Genomic DNA, 13470 nt, shown 5'->3' with positions numbered 1-13470 from the left:
AGGTCCCCATTACCCAGGCAGGTGCCAATTACTCAGGTAGGTCCCCATTACTCAGGTAGGTGCCCATTACTCAGGTAGGTCCCCATTACCCAGGCAGGTGCCCATTACTCAGGTAGGTCCCCATTACTCAGGTAGGTCCCCATTACTCAGGTAGGTGCCCATTACTCAGGTAGGTGCCCATTACTCAGGTAGGTCCCCATTACCCAGGCAGGTGCCCATTACTCAGGTAGGTCCCCATTACTCAGGTAGGTCCCCATTACTCAGGTAGGTGCCCATTACTCAGGTAGGTCCCCATTACCCAGGCAGGTGCCCATTACTCAGGTAGGTCCCCATTACTCAGGTAGGTCCCCATTACTCAGGAAGGTGCCCATTACTCAGGTAGGTGCCCATTACTCAGGAAGGTGCCCATTACTCAGGTAGATGCCCATTACTCAGGTAGGTCCCCATTACTCAGGTAGGTACCCATTACCCAGATAGGTCCCCATAACACAGGTAGGTCCCCATTACTCAGGAAGGTCCCCATTACTCAGGTAGGTGCCCATTACACAGGTAGGTCCCCATTACTCAGGAAGGTCCCCATTACCCAGGTAGATGCCCATTACTCAGGAAGGTCCCCATTACTCAGGTAGGTCCCCATTTCTCAGGAAGGTCCCCATTACTCAGATAGGTGCCCATTACTCAGGTAGGTCCCCATTACTCAGATAGGTGCCCATTACTCAGGTAGATGCCCATTACTCAGGTAGGTCCCCATTACTCAGGTAGGTCCCCATTTCTCAGGAAGGTCCCCATTACTCAGGTAGATGCCCATTACTCAGGTAGGTCCCCATTACTCAGGTAGGTACCCATTACTCAGGTAGGTACCCATTACCCAGATAGGTCCCCATAACACAGGTAGGTCCCCATTACTCAGGAAGGTCCCCATTAGACAGGCAGGTGCCCATTACTCAGGTAGGTCCCCATTACTCAGGTAGGTCCCCATTACCCAGGCAGGTCCCCATTACCCAGGCAGTTGCCCATTACTCAGGCAGGTCCCCATTACTCAGGTAGGTCCCCATTACTCAGGTAGGTGCCCATTACTCAGGTAGGTGCCCATTACTCAGGTAGGTCCCCATTACTCAGGTAGGTGCCCATTACTCAGGTAGGTCCCCATTACTCAGGTAGGTGCCCATTACTCAGGAAGGTCCCCATTACTCAGGTAGGTCCCCATTACTCAGGAAGGTCCCCATTACTCAGGTAGGTCCCCATTACCCAGGCAGGTCCCCATTACCCAGGCAGGTGCCCATTACTCAGGCAGGTCCCCATTACTCAGGTAGGTCCCCATTACTCAGGTAGGTGCCCATTACTCAGGTAGGTGCCCATTACTCAGGAAGGTCCCCATTACTCAGGTAGGTCCCCATTACTCAGGAAGGTCCCCATTACTCAGGTAGGTGCCCATTACTCAGGTAGGTCCCCATTACTCAGGAAGGTCCCCATTACTCAGGTAGGTCCCCATTACTCAGGTACGTCCCCATTACTCAGGTAGATGCCCATTACTCAGGTAGGTCCCCATTACTCAGGTAGGTCCCCATTACCCAGGTAGGTGCCCATTACTCAGGTAGGTCCCCATTACTCAGGTAGGTCCTTTTATTGGTGGCGATGCGGATCGCAGAGACACATTGCTGGTAACGCAGTCCATCTGAAATGTAGGGTTTAGTTATAGGCGGAGCCTGGAGAGCTGAGTCCACCCTCTATCTCTGCCCTCCTCATTAGTTATAGGCGGAGCCTGGAGAGCTGAGTCCACCCTCTATCTCTGCCCTCCTCATTAGTTATAGGCGGAGCCTGGAGAGCTGAGTCCACCCTCTATCTCTGCCCTCCTCATTAGTTATAGGCGGAGCCTGGAGAGCTGAGTCCACCCTCTATCTCTGCCCACCTCATTAGTTATAGGCGGAGCCTGGAGAGCTGAGTCCACCCTCTATCTCTGCCCTCCTCATTAGTTATAGGCGGAGCCTGGAGAGCTGAGTCCACCCTCTATCTCTGCCCTCCTCATTAGTTATAGGCGGAGCCTGGAGAGCTGAGTCCACCCTCTATCTCTGCCCACCTCATTAGTTATAGGCGGAGCCTGGAGAGCTGAGTCCACCCTCTATCTCTGCCCTCCTCATTAGTTATAGGCGGAGCCTGGAGAGCTGAGTCCACCCTCTATCTCTGCCCACCTCATTAGTTATAGGCGGAGCCTGGAGAGCTGAGTCCACCCTCTATCTCTGCCCACCTCATTAGTTATAGGCGGAGCCTGGAGAGCTGAGTCCACCCTCTATCTCTGCCCTCCTCATTAGTTATAGGCGGAGCCTGGAGAGCTGAGTCCACCCTTTATCTCTGCCCACCTCATTAGTTATAGGCGGAGCCTGGAGAGCTGAGTCCACCCTCTATCTCTGCCCACCTCATTAGTTATAGGCGGAGCCTGGAGAGCTGAGTCCACCCTCTATCTCTGCCCACCTCATTAGTTATAGGAGGAGCCTGGAGAGCTGAGTCCACCCTCTATCTCTGCCCACCTCATTAGTTATAGGCGGAGCCTGGAGAGCGGAGTCCACCCTCTATCTCTGCCCACCTCATTAGTTATAGGCGGAGCCTGGAGAGCTGAGTCCACCCTCTATCTCTGCCCACCTCATTAGTTATAGGCGGAGCCTGGAGAGCTGAGTCCACCCTCTATCTCTGCCCACCTCATTAGTTATAGGAGGACCCTTGAGAGCTGAGTCCACCCTCTATCTCTGCCCTCCTCATTAGTTATAGGCGGAGCCTGGAGAGCTGAGTCCACCCTCTATCTCTGCCCACCTAATTAGTTATAGGCGGAGCCTGGAGAGCTGAGTCCACCCTCTATCTCTGCCCTCCTCATTAGTTATAGGCGGAGCCTGGAGAGCTGAGTCCACCCTCTATCTCTGCCCACCTCATTAGTTATAGGCGGAGCCTGGAGAGCTGAGTCCACCCTCTATCTCTGCCCACCTCATTAGTTATAGGAGGAGCCTGGAGAGCTGAGTCCACCCTTTATCTCTGCCCACCTCATTAGTTATAGGCGGAGCCTGGAGAGCTGAGTCCACCCTCTATCTCTGCCCACCTCATTAGTTATAGGCGGAGCCTGGAGAGCTGAGTCCACCCTCTATCTCTGCCCACCTCATTAGTTATAGGCGGAGCCTGGAGAGCTGAGTCCACCCTCTATCTCTGCCCACCTCATTAGTTATAGGAGGAGCCTGGAGAGCTGAGTCCACCCTCTATCTCTGCCCACCTCATTAGTTATAGGCGGAGCCTGGAGAGCTGAGTCCACCCTCTATCTCTGCCCACCTCATTAGTTATAGGCGGAGCCTGGAGAGCTGAGTCCACCCTCTATCTCTGCCCTCCTCATTAGTTATAGGCGGAGCCTGGAGAGCTGAGTCAACCCTCTATCTCTGCCCTCCTCATTAGTTATAGGCGGAGCCTGGAGAGCTGAGTCCACCCTCTATCTCTGCCCACCTCATTAGTTATAGGAGGAGCCTGGAGAGCTGAGTCCACCCTCTATCTCTGCCCTCCTCATTAGTTATAGGCGGAGCCTGGAGAGCTGAGTCCACCCTCTATCTCTGCCCTCCTCATTAGTTATAGGCGGAGCCTGGAGAGCTGAGTCCACCCTCTATCTCTGCCCACCTCATTAGTTATAGGCGGAGCCTGGAGAGCTGAGTCCACCCCTTATCTCTGCCCTCCTCATTAGTTATAGGCGGAGCCTGGAGAGCTGAGTCCACCCTCTATCTCTGCCCACCTCATTAGTTATAGGCGGAGCCTGGAGAGCTGAGTCCACCCTCTATCTCTGCCCACCTCATTAGTTATAGGAGGAGCCTGGAGAGCTGAGTCCACCCTCTATCTCTGCCCACCTCATTAGTTATAGGCGGAGCCTGGAGAGCTGAGTCCACCCTCTATCTCTGCCCACCTCATTAGTTATAGGCGGAGCCTGGAGAGCTGAGTCCACCCTTTATCTCTGCCCTCCTCATTAGTTATAGGCGGAGCCTGGAGAGCTGAGTCCACCCTCTATCTCTGCCCTCCTCATTAGTTATAGGCGGAGCCTGGAGAGCTGAGTCCACCCTCTATCTCTGCCCTCCTCATTAGTTATAGGCGGAGCCTGGAGAGCTGAGTCCACCCTCTATCTCTGCCCACCTCATTAGTTATAGGAGGAGCCTGGAGAGCTGAGTCCACCCTCTATCTCTGCCCACCTCATTAGTTATAGGCGGAGCCTGGAGAGCTGAGTCCACCCTCTATTTCTGCCCACCTCATTAGTTATAGGCGGAGCCTGGAGAGCTGAGTCCACCCTCTATCTCTGCCCACCTCATTAGTTATAGGAGGAGCCTGGAGAGCTGAGTCCACCCTTTATCTCTGCCCTCCTCATTAGTTATAGGCGGAGCCTGTAGAGCTGAGTCCACCCTCTATCTCTGCCCTCCTCATTAGTTATAGGCGGAGCCTGGAGAGCTGAGTCCACCCTCTATCTCTGCCCACCTCATTAGTTATAGGAGGAGCCTGGAGAGCTGAGTCCACCCTCTATCTCTGCCCACCTCATTAGTTATAGGAGGAGCCTGGAGAGCTGAGTCCACCCTCTATCTCTGCCCACCTCATTAGTTATAGGCGGAGCCTGGAGAGCTGAGTCCACCCTCTATCTCTGCCCACCTCATTAGTTATAGGCGGAGCCTGGAGAGCTGAGTCCACCCTCTATCTCTGCCCACCTCATTAGTTATAGGAGGAGCCTGGAGAGCTGAGTCCACCCTCTATCTCTGCCCACCTCATTAGTTATAGGCGGAGCCTGGAGAGCTGAGTCCACCCTCTATCTCTGCCCACCTCATTAGTTATGGCTCCTCCTCTTCCCTTCTACATAATATAATATGGGATTGTTGTATCATTCAGGGTCATACGGATGAACTGTGGGGGTTGGGCGCTCATTCCCAGAAGTCTCAGTTCCTGACCTGTGGCCATGACAAGCAGATCATATTATGGGATGCCACAAGCCATCGCCCAATCTGGAACAAGGTTATAGAGGTAAGTGGGCGTTTCCTGTGGAGTGGGTGGAGGGAGATCCGGGTGATTGGTTGGTGATAGGATCATGGGATCTCTTCTCTTCTAGGACCCCGCCCAGTCCTCTGGATTCCATCCGAATGGCTCTGTTGTAGCAGTTGGGACCCTTGCAGGAAGGTAGGTGACCTCCGGAGGTTAGTACTCCAGCAGGGGGCGTATTGCACAGTAACCATACTCTGACCTCACAGGAAGTGACCTCTCATTCTGAGGTGACACAGGAAGTGACCTCCCGTTCTGTGGTGACACAGGAAGTGACCTCTCATTCTGAGGTGACACAGGAAGTGACCTCCCGTTCTGAGGTGACACAGGAAGTGACCTCTCATTCTGAGGTGACACAGGAAGTGACCTCTCATTCTGAGGTGACACAGGAAGTGACCTCTCATTCTGAGGTGACACAGGAAGTGACCTCCCGTTCTGAGGTGACACAGGAAGTGACCTCTCATTCTGAGGTGACACAGGAAGTGACCTCTCATTCTGAGGTGACACAGGAAGTGACCTCTCATTCTGAGGTGACACAGGAAGTGACCTCCCGTTCTGAGGTGACACAGGAAGTGACCTCTCATTCTGAGGTGACACAGGAAGTGACCTCCCGTTCTGAGGTGACACAGGAAGTGACCTCTCATTCTGAGGTGACACAGGAAGTGACCTCCCGTTCTGAGGTGACACAGGAAGTGACCTCTCATTCTGAGGTGACACAGGAAGTGACCTCTCATTCTGAGGTGACACAGGAAGTGACCTCTCATTCTGAGGTGACACAGGAAGTGACCTCCCGTTCTGAGGTGACACAGGAAGTGACCTCTCATTCTGAGGTGACACAGGAAGTGACCTCCTGTTCTGAGGTAACACAGGAAGTGACCTCCTGTTCTGGGGTGGCTCAGGAAGTGACCTCCTGTTCTGAGGTGACACAGGAAGTGACCTCCTGTTCTGGGGTGGCTCAGGAAGTGACCTCCTCATCCCTACTGATCACCTGACCTCATCCCTACCGATCACCTGACCTCATCCCTACTGATCACCTGACCTTATCCCTACTGATCACCTGACCTCATCCCTACCGATCACCTGACCTCATCCCTACTGATCACCTGACCTCATCCCTACCGATCACCTGACCTCACCCCTACTGATCACCTGACCTCATCCCTACTGATCACCTGACCTCATCCCTACCGATCACCTGACCTCATCTCTACCGATCACCTGACCTCATCCCTACTGATCACCTGACCTTATCCCTACTGATCACCTGACCTCATCCCTACTGATCACCTGACCTCACCCCTACTGATCACCTGACCTCACCCCTACCGATCACCTGACCTCATCCCTACTGATCACCTGACCTCACCCCCTACTGATCACCTGACCTCATCCCTACTGATCACCTGACCTCATCCCTACCGATCACCTGACCTCACCCCTACTGATCACCTGACCTCACCCCTACTGATCACCTGACCTCACCCCTACCGATCACCTGACCTCATCCTTACTGATCACCTGACCTCACCCCTACTGATCACCTGACCTCACCCCTACTGATCACCTGACCTCACCCCTACTGATCACCTGACCTCATCCCTACCGATCACCTGACCTCATCCCTACCGATCACCTGACCTCATCCCTACCGATCGCCTGACCTCATCCCTACTGATCACCTGACCTCATCCCTACTGATCGCCTGACCTCATCCCTACTGATCGCCTGACCTCACCCCTACCGATCACCTGACCTCATCCCTACTGATCACCTTTGGGAAGAATTGGAACAGTGATGGTGAGTCATCCAACATCAGTACCTGAAAAACCCCAATGTCCAGTAGGATATTGGAGGAATGGAGTGGGATTGGTGGGACTTTTCTGGTATCATACTCAGAAATATATGACTAAATAAATATATAAAATTCAATACATTTTACAAAAATGACATTACATCACAAACACAGAAAACAATACATGTGTAACCAATAGAAAGCAACAGGTTATTGATAGGTCAAGTCCTCCTTATTGGGGTGTGAGGCTTGGAATGCCTCCACCATAATTCTTCCCCGACATGTTTCACAAAAAAGAATTCAATAGAGAAAATATCAAATACAAGGAATTAGCACTCCATATATATATATATATATCCTGAGAGCAGAGACATGCAGGCAAACATCCCAGATCCTCATCCCCCAATCCAAGTGCCCTTCAATCCCAGGGTCCGATGGAAAGTTCCATGGCTGCGGGGGCTTCATTTACTCACTGAGACACAAAATAATATAATATAATGATTACATAGTGAGGAAGAGGAGAGGAAAACACATTGATAACACTGCAGATTTACCAAATATCATATAAATATTGTATAGAGAAGTGATAGTTTCCTCTATTCACAATATTCTCATGTGTTCCTTCCAATGGGATGGGAGTGGATGGAGGCAGCAGACTCGTGTTACTCAGGTTTCATCTATAAAAATAGTAAAATATATGGGTGTTGAAGTTGGTATATACAGTATATGGGTGTTGAAGTTGGTATATACAGTATATGGATTTTGAAGTTGGTATATACAGTATATGGATTTTGAAGTTGGTATATATAGTATATGGGTGTTGAAGTTGGTATATACAGTATATGGGTGTTGAAGTTGGTATATACAGTATATGGGTGTTGAAGTTGGTATATACAGTATATGGGTGTTGAAGTTGGTATATACAGTATATGGATTTTGAAGTTGGTATATATAGTATATGGGTGTTGAAGTTGGTATATACAGTATATGGGTGTTGAAGTTGGTATATACAGTATATGGGTGTTGAAGTTGGTATATACAGTATATGGATTTTGAAGTTGGTATATACAGTATATGGATTTTGAAGTTGGTATATATAGTATATGGGTGTTGAAGTTGGTATATACAGTATATGGGTGTTGAAGTTGGTATATACAGTATATGGGTGTTGAAGTTGGTATATACAGTATATGGGTGTTGAAGTTGGTATATACAGTATATGGGTGTTGAAGTTGGTATATACAGTATATGGGTGTTGAAGTTGGTATATACAGTATATGGATTTTGAAGTTGGTATATACAGTATATGGGTGTTGAAGTTGGTATATACAGTATATGGGTGTTGAAGTTGGTATATACAGTATATGGGTTTGCTACAAGTGGATAGAAAAAGCGGAATCATTTGCGATATAAATACCTTGGATTTTGTTTCAGAGAGAGGGGCTCTAGCATCTCACATCCATGTCGCTGGAGCTTCTTATTAGATCCCAAATCAGGGCCAGATGTGGCCCCATACAGCAGTTTCAGTTTTATACCTTCGAAACTTTCAATAAGAATAAATATAAAAAAGAGGAAGACAAAGAGAGAGGGGGGGGGGAGGGGGGAAATATTAGCAAAGGCCGATCCAGTTTTTGTGCATTTATGCTCAGTTCACACTATTGCGATGCGGGAAGGCTGCAAATTCGCAGCGTGTTCCCGCATCGCACACGCACCCCCGGCAGTTCACACTGCCATATGCGATCCGCTGGGGGTGTCAATGTAATCTTAACGACACCCCCAGTTTGATCGCATATCGCAGTGCGATCGTGCAGTTCGCACAGGATCGGATCGCACAAGTGTGAACCGCTGTGCGATCCGATCCTGATGCGGCAGCAAAAATGCCTCCTGTGCGTCTTTGCTGCGGGTGCGGTGCGAATTTAGCCATACAAACTGTATGGCTAAACTCGCACCGCACAGCTGATCGCATGTAATGTCGGAGCAGTGCGCTCCAACATGACATGCGAACCCCGCACACGCAGAAGTGTGAACCGGCTCTGAATGTAGCTCCATTTGCAAAAAACATGGAGTCTATTACCGGTGTTACTGCGCCATCCAGGGTTCCATCTCCTAATGCCGCCATTGCGGCTTGTTTATCCATTAACCACTTTACCACCGGAGCATTTTGCTGTCTTACGTCTGGGCCACTTTTTGCGATTCAGCACTATGCGACTTTAACTGAAAATTGCGCAGTCATGCAACGCCGTATCCAAACGAAATTTACGTCTTTTTTCCCACAAACAGAGCTTTCTTTTGGTGGTATTTAATCGCCTGTGCGATTTTTACTTTTTGCGCTATAAACAAAAATAGCGTACATTTTGAAAAAACAACAATATTTTTCACAATTTTTAATATGAAATTCCCCCCCCCCCCCCAAAAAAAATGTAAAAATCAAAATTTTTTTTACATTTTTGGCCAATTTGTTTTATGCTACCTATGTTTGGTAAAAAAATTCACAATAAGCGTATTTTGATTGGTTTGCGCAAAAGTTATTGCGTTTACTAACAAAGGGAAAGATTTTTGTCGTTTTTGGTGTTTTTTTTTTTAATGCGTAATGGCGGCGATCTGCGATTTTTTGTTGCGGTACTGCGACATTGCGGCGGACAGATCGGACCCTTGACTGACATTTTTGACACTTTTGGGGGTACCAGTGACATTACTACAGTAATCAGTGCTATACATATGCACTGTTACTGCAAAATGACACTGGCAGGGAAGGGGTTAATTTTATTGGAGAGGGAGGGGTTAATGTATGCCTGGTGCTTACTGACTTGTGTGGGGGGAGGGGACTGAGTGACACAAGGACACAGGTTGAGCTATGCTGAACCCTGCTATCTGTCACTGCCTGTCACTTAGGAGATCCATCCGCTCTGTTTACACAAGCAGGCGGATCTCCACACTAGATCCCCGACTATCAGGGAAGGGCGGCGGCGATCGCCGCTGCTCCTCCCCTGGCCCGACTTCCGCTGTGACTGAATACAGTGGGAGCGAGCCTCCGGTGGCGTGCGAGCGCCGCCGAGAAGGGGGAGTGTCTGACGACGTAGGTCTACGTCGTCAGACGATAACGAGCCACTTTGCTGCAGTAGTACGACGGTACTCAGATGGCAAGTGGTTAAGAAGCCCCAACCCGGAAGTTGTCATCGCGTAGGGGCGATGACACATTTCCGGGTCCGGTCCTTGAGTGCGCCCGCGCCAATGCAGCGCATGCCCACTGCTAAAAGTGGAGCTCCACAGCGTCTGTGGGCTCCCGGAAGCTGCAGGATAGAGCGGAAGCACAAAGGATGCTCCGCTCTCCTGCCCAAGGACCGCACACTCGCCATGGTGCCATCTTGTGGCCAGAGTTGGAAAGTTGCACAATAGGAAGCTGGATGTGATCTAGGACAAGGATGCCAATATCACAGATTCCATATTGGTGCGGGAAATCTGTCTTGTTATTTAGTGTAGACCAGTTTACAAAAAAAGCAAAATAAAGAAAATATATTTTACACAGAAAACATGTTTTTTGCATACTTTCAGTCCAAAATATCCTCAAAAGGGATTTGGTACTTTAATGGAAATTCCATAAGAGAGTATAACATTCACTCTGCTGAAGCTCACGAAGGCTCCGATAGGTCAGGGACACCAAGGGGTTGGCTTGTTTTCCTGCATTCTATTGAAGATAATATAAAGCCATGGCCATTGAGGGCCCAACTAATCGTAGTATGGTATCACAAAAAGGGCTCATTAATGCCTGGTGGCACCGTGCCATTTAGGAATTCAATCCAATAGGTTTCTCTTTGGAGTTCCGGCTTATCCCAGTTTCCTCCTCTGGGATCTGGGGCTGCGACTTCCTGACCACTGTAATGCGATGTGTCGTGTATTCTCCCACCCTCAGAGTAGTAGAGGTGATCCCCAATTCTCTGGTTTTCCCCACATAGTAGGCATGGCAGGTACATTGTATATTATGTCCGCATAGCTACTGGCTCTGTACAACATCAGTTCCTGACCTCAAAATGGCCACCAATTCCCCCCCCCCCCCCCCCCCCAACATCTGTAGGGATGGTTGGGTGTCCCCAGACTTCTGGCCATACAATGTTTATGAGTTCTTCCTTCCTGCGGTGTCATCTGTTCCATCCTGGGATGGCTGGGACTTGTAGTTCACATTCAGCAGTATTGATAGACCTAAAAATCTGTAACTAATTCAGCCAATGGAAATCCGGGACAGCAAAACTCTTCAGACAAAAGTTACAAAGTCCGTAACTGAAAATACAGAGTACTGGCCCTTTAAGACTTTTGTTCTGATTGGTTTGCTGACAGATGTTCCCCAGCTGTGCGCATGCTTGTCTCTCTCTTCTCTGATTGGACGTCTTTTTCTGACAGGTGGTTTGTGTTAGACACCGAGAGCAAAGATCTGGTGACGGTTCATACAGACGGCAACGAGCAGCTTTCCGTCATGTGCTATTCCCCAGGTAGGTGTCCCCTTCATCCCCCCATGTGCTATTCCCCAGGTAGGTGTCCCCTTCATCCCACCATGTGCTATTCCCCAGGTAGGTGTCCCCTTCATCCCACCATGTGCTATTCCCCAGGTAGGTGTCCCCTTCATCCCCATCATGTGCTATTCCCCAGGTAGGTGTCCCCTTCATCCCCGTCATGTGCTATTCCCCAGGTAGGTGTCCCCTTCATCCCACCATGTGCTTTTCCCCAGGTAGGTGTCCCCTTCATCCCCGTCATGTGCTATTCCCCAGGTAGGTGTCCCCTTCATCCCACCATGTGCTATTCCCCAGGTAAGTGTCCCCTTCATCCCATCATGTGATATTCCCCAGGTAGGTGTCCCCTTCATCCCATCATGTGCTATTCCCCAGGTAGGTGTCCCCTTCATCCCACCATGTGCTATTCCCCAGGTAGGTGTCCTCTTCCTCCCGTCATGTGCTATTCCCCAGGTAGGTGTCCCCTTCATCCCACCATGTGCTATTCCCCAGGTAGGTGTCCCCTTCATCCCACCATGTGCTATTCCCCAGGTAGGTGTCCCCTTCATCCCCATCATGTGCTATTCCCCAGGTAGGTGTCCCCTTCATCCCCGTCATGTGCTATTCCCCAGGTAGGTGTCCCCTTCATCCCACCATGTGCTTTTCCCCAGGTAGGTGTCCCCTTCATCCCCGTCATGTGCTATTCCCCAGGTAGGTGTCCCCTTCATCCCACCATGTGCTTTTCCCCAGGTAGGTGTCCCCTTCATCCCCGTCATGTGCTATTCCCCAGGTAGGTGTCCCCTTCATCCCACCATGTGCTATTCCCCAGGTAGGTGTCCTCTTCCTCCCGTCATGTGCTATTCCCCAGGTAGGTGTCCCCTTCATCCCACCATGTGCTATTCCCCAGGTAGGTGTCCCCTTCATCCCACCATGTGCTATTCCCCAGGTAGGTGTCCCCTTCATCCCCGTCATGTGCTATTCCCCAGGTAGGTGTCCCCTTCATCCCACCATGTGCTTTTCCCCAGGTAGGTGTCCCCTTCATCCCCGTCATGTGCTATTCCCCAGGTAGGTGTCCCCTTCATCCCATCATGTGCTATTCCCCAGGTAAGTGTCCCCTTCATCCCATCATGTGATATTCCCCAGGTAGGTGTCCTCTTCCTCCCGTCATGTGCTATTCCCCAGGTAGTTGTCCCCTTCATCCCACCATGTGCTATTCCCCAGGTAGGTGTCCCCTTCATCCCCCCATGTGATATTCCCCAGGTAGGTGTCCCCTTCATCCCCCCATGTGCTATTCCCCAGGTAGGTGTCCCCTTCATCCCCCCATGTGCTATTCCCCAGGTAGGTGTCCCCTTCATCCCACCATGTGCTATTCCCCAGGTAGGTGTCCCCTTCATCCCCATCATGTGCTATTCCCCAGGTAGGTGTCCCCTTCATCCCCGTCATGTGCTATTCCCCAGGTAGGTGTCCCCTTCATCCCACCATGTGCTTTTCCCCAGGTAGGTGTCCCCTTCATCCCCGTCATGTGCTATTCCCCAGGTAGGTGTCCCCTTCATCCCACCATGTGCTATTCCCCAGGTAAGTGTCCCCTTCATCCCATCATGTGATATTCCCCAGGTAGGTGTCCCCTTCATCCCATCATGTGCTATTCCCCAGGTAGGTGTCCCCTTCATCCCACCATGTGCTATTCCCCAGGTAGGTGTCCCCTTCATCCCCATCATGTGCTATTCCCCAGGTAGGTGTCCCCTTCATCCCCGTCATGTGCTATTCCCCAGGTAGGTGTCCCCTTCATCCCACCATGTGCTTTTCCCCAGGTAGGTGTCCCCTTCATCCCCGTCATGTGCTATTCCCCAGGTAGGTGTCCCCTTCATCCCACCATGTGCTTTTCCCCAGGTAGGTGTCCCCTTCATCCCACCATGTGCTATTCCCCAGGTAAGTGTCCCCTTCATCCCATCATGTGATATTCCCCAGGTAGGTGTCCCCTTCATCCCATCATGTGCTATTCCCCAGGTAGGTGTCCCCTTCATCCCATCATGTGCTATTCCCCAGGTAGGTGTCCCCTTCATCCCCCCATGTGCTATTCCCCAGGTAGGTGTCCCCTTCATCCCATCATGTGCTATTCCCCAGGTAGGTGTCCCCTTCATCCCCCCATGTGATATTCCCCAG

The 13470-nt window shown here is 50.8% G+C and overlaps 1 protein-coding gene across 8 annotated transcripts in view; it reads left to right on the top strand.

The window, feature by feature from the left end:
• EML1 (EMAP like 1) overlaps nt 1-13470 on the top strand; it is a 354659-nt gene that overhangs the window by 320919 nt on the left and 20270 nt on the right. For all 8 annotated transcript variants that reach the window (XM_082275525.1, XM_082275529.1, XM_082275528.1 and 5 more), the window contains 3 exons: nt 4888-5019; nt 5105-5172; nt 11222-11310. In XM_082275525.1, coding sequence (XP_082131651.1) covers nt 4888-5019; nt 5105-5172; nt 11222-11310 — 289 coding nt within the window. The remainder of the gene's footprint in view (nt 1-4887; nt 5020-5104; nt 5173-11221; nt 11311-13470) is intronic.

The sequence above is a fragment of the Pelophylax lessonae genome, assembly GCF_965119305.1.
Source record: "Pelophylax lessonae genome assembly, chromosome: 13".
Lineage (NCBI taxonomy): Eukaryota > Metazoa > Chordata > Amphibia > Anura > Ranidae > Pelophylax > Pelophylax lessonae.
The sequence above is the reverse complement of the archived record's forward strand: the minus strand, read 5'-3'. Positions and strand labels throughout refer to the sequence as shown.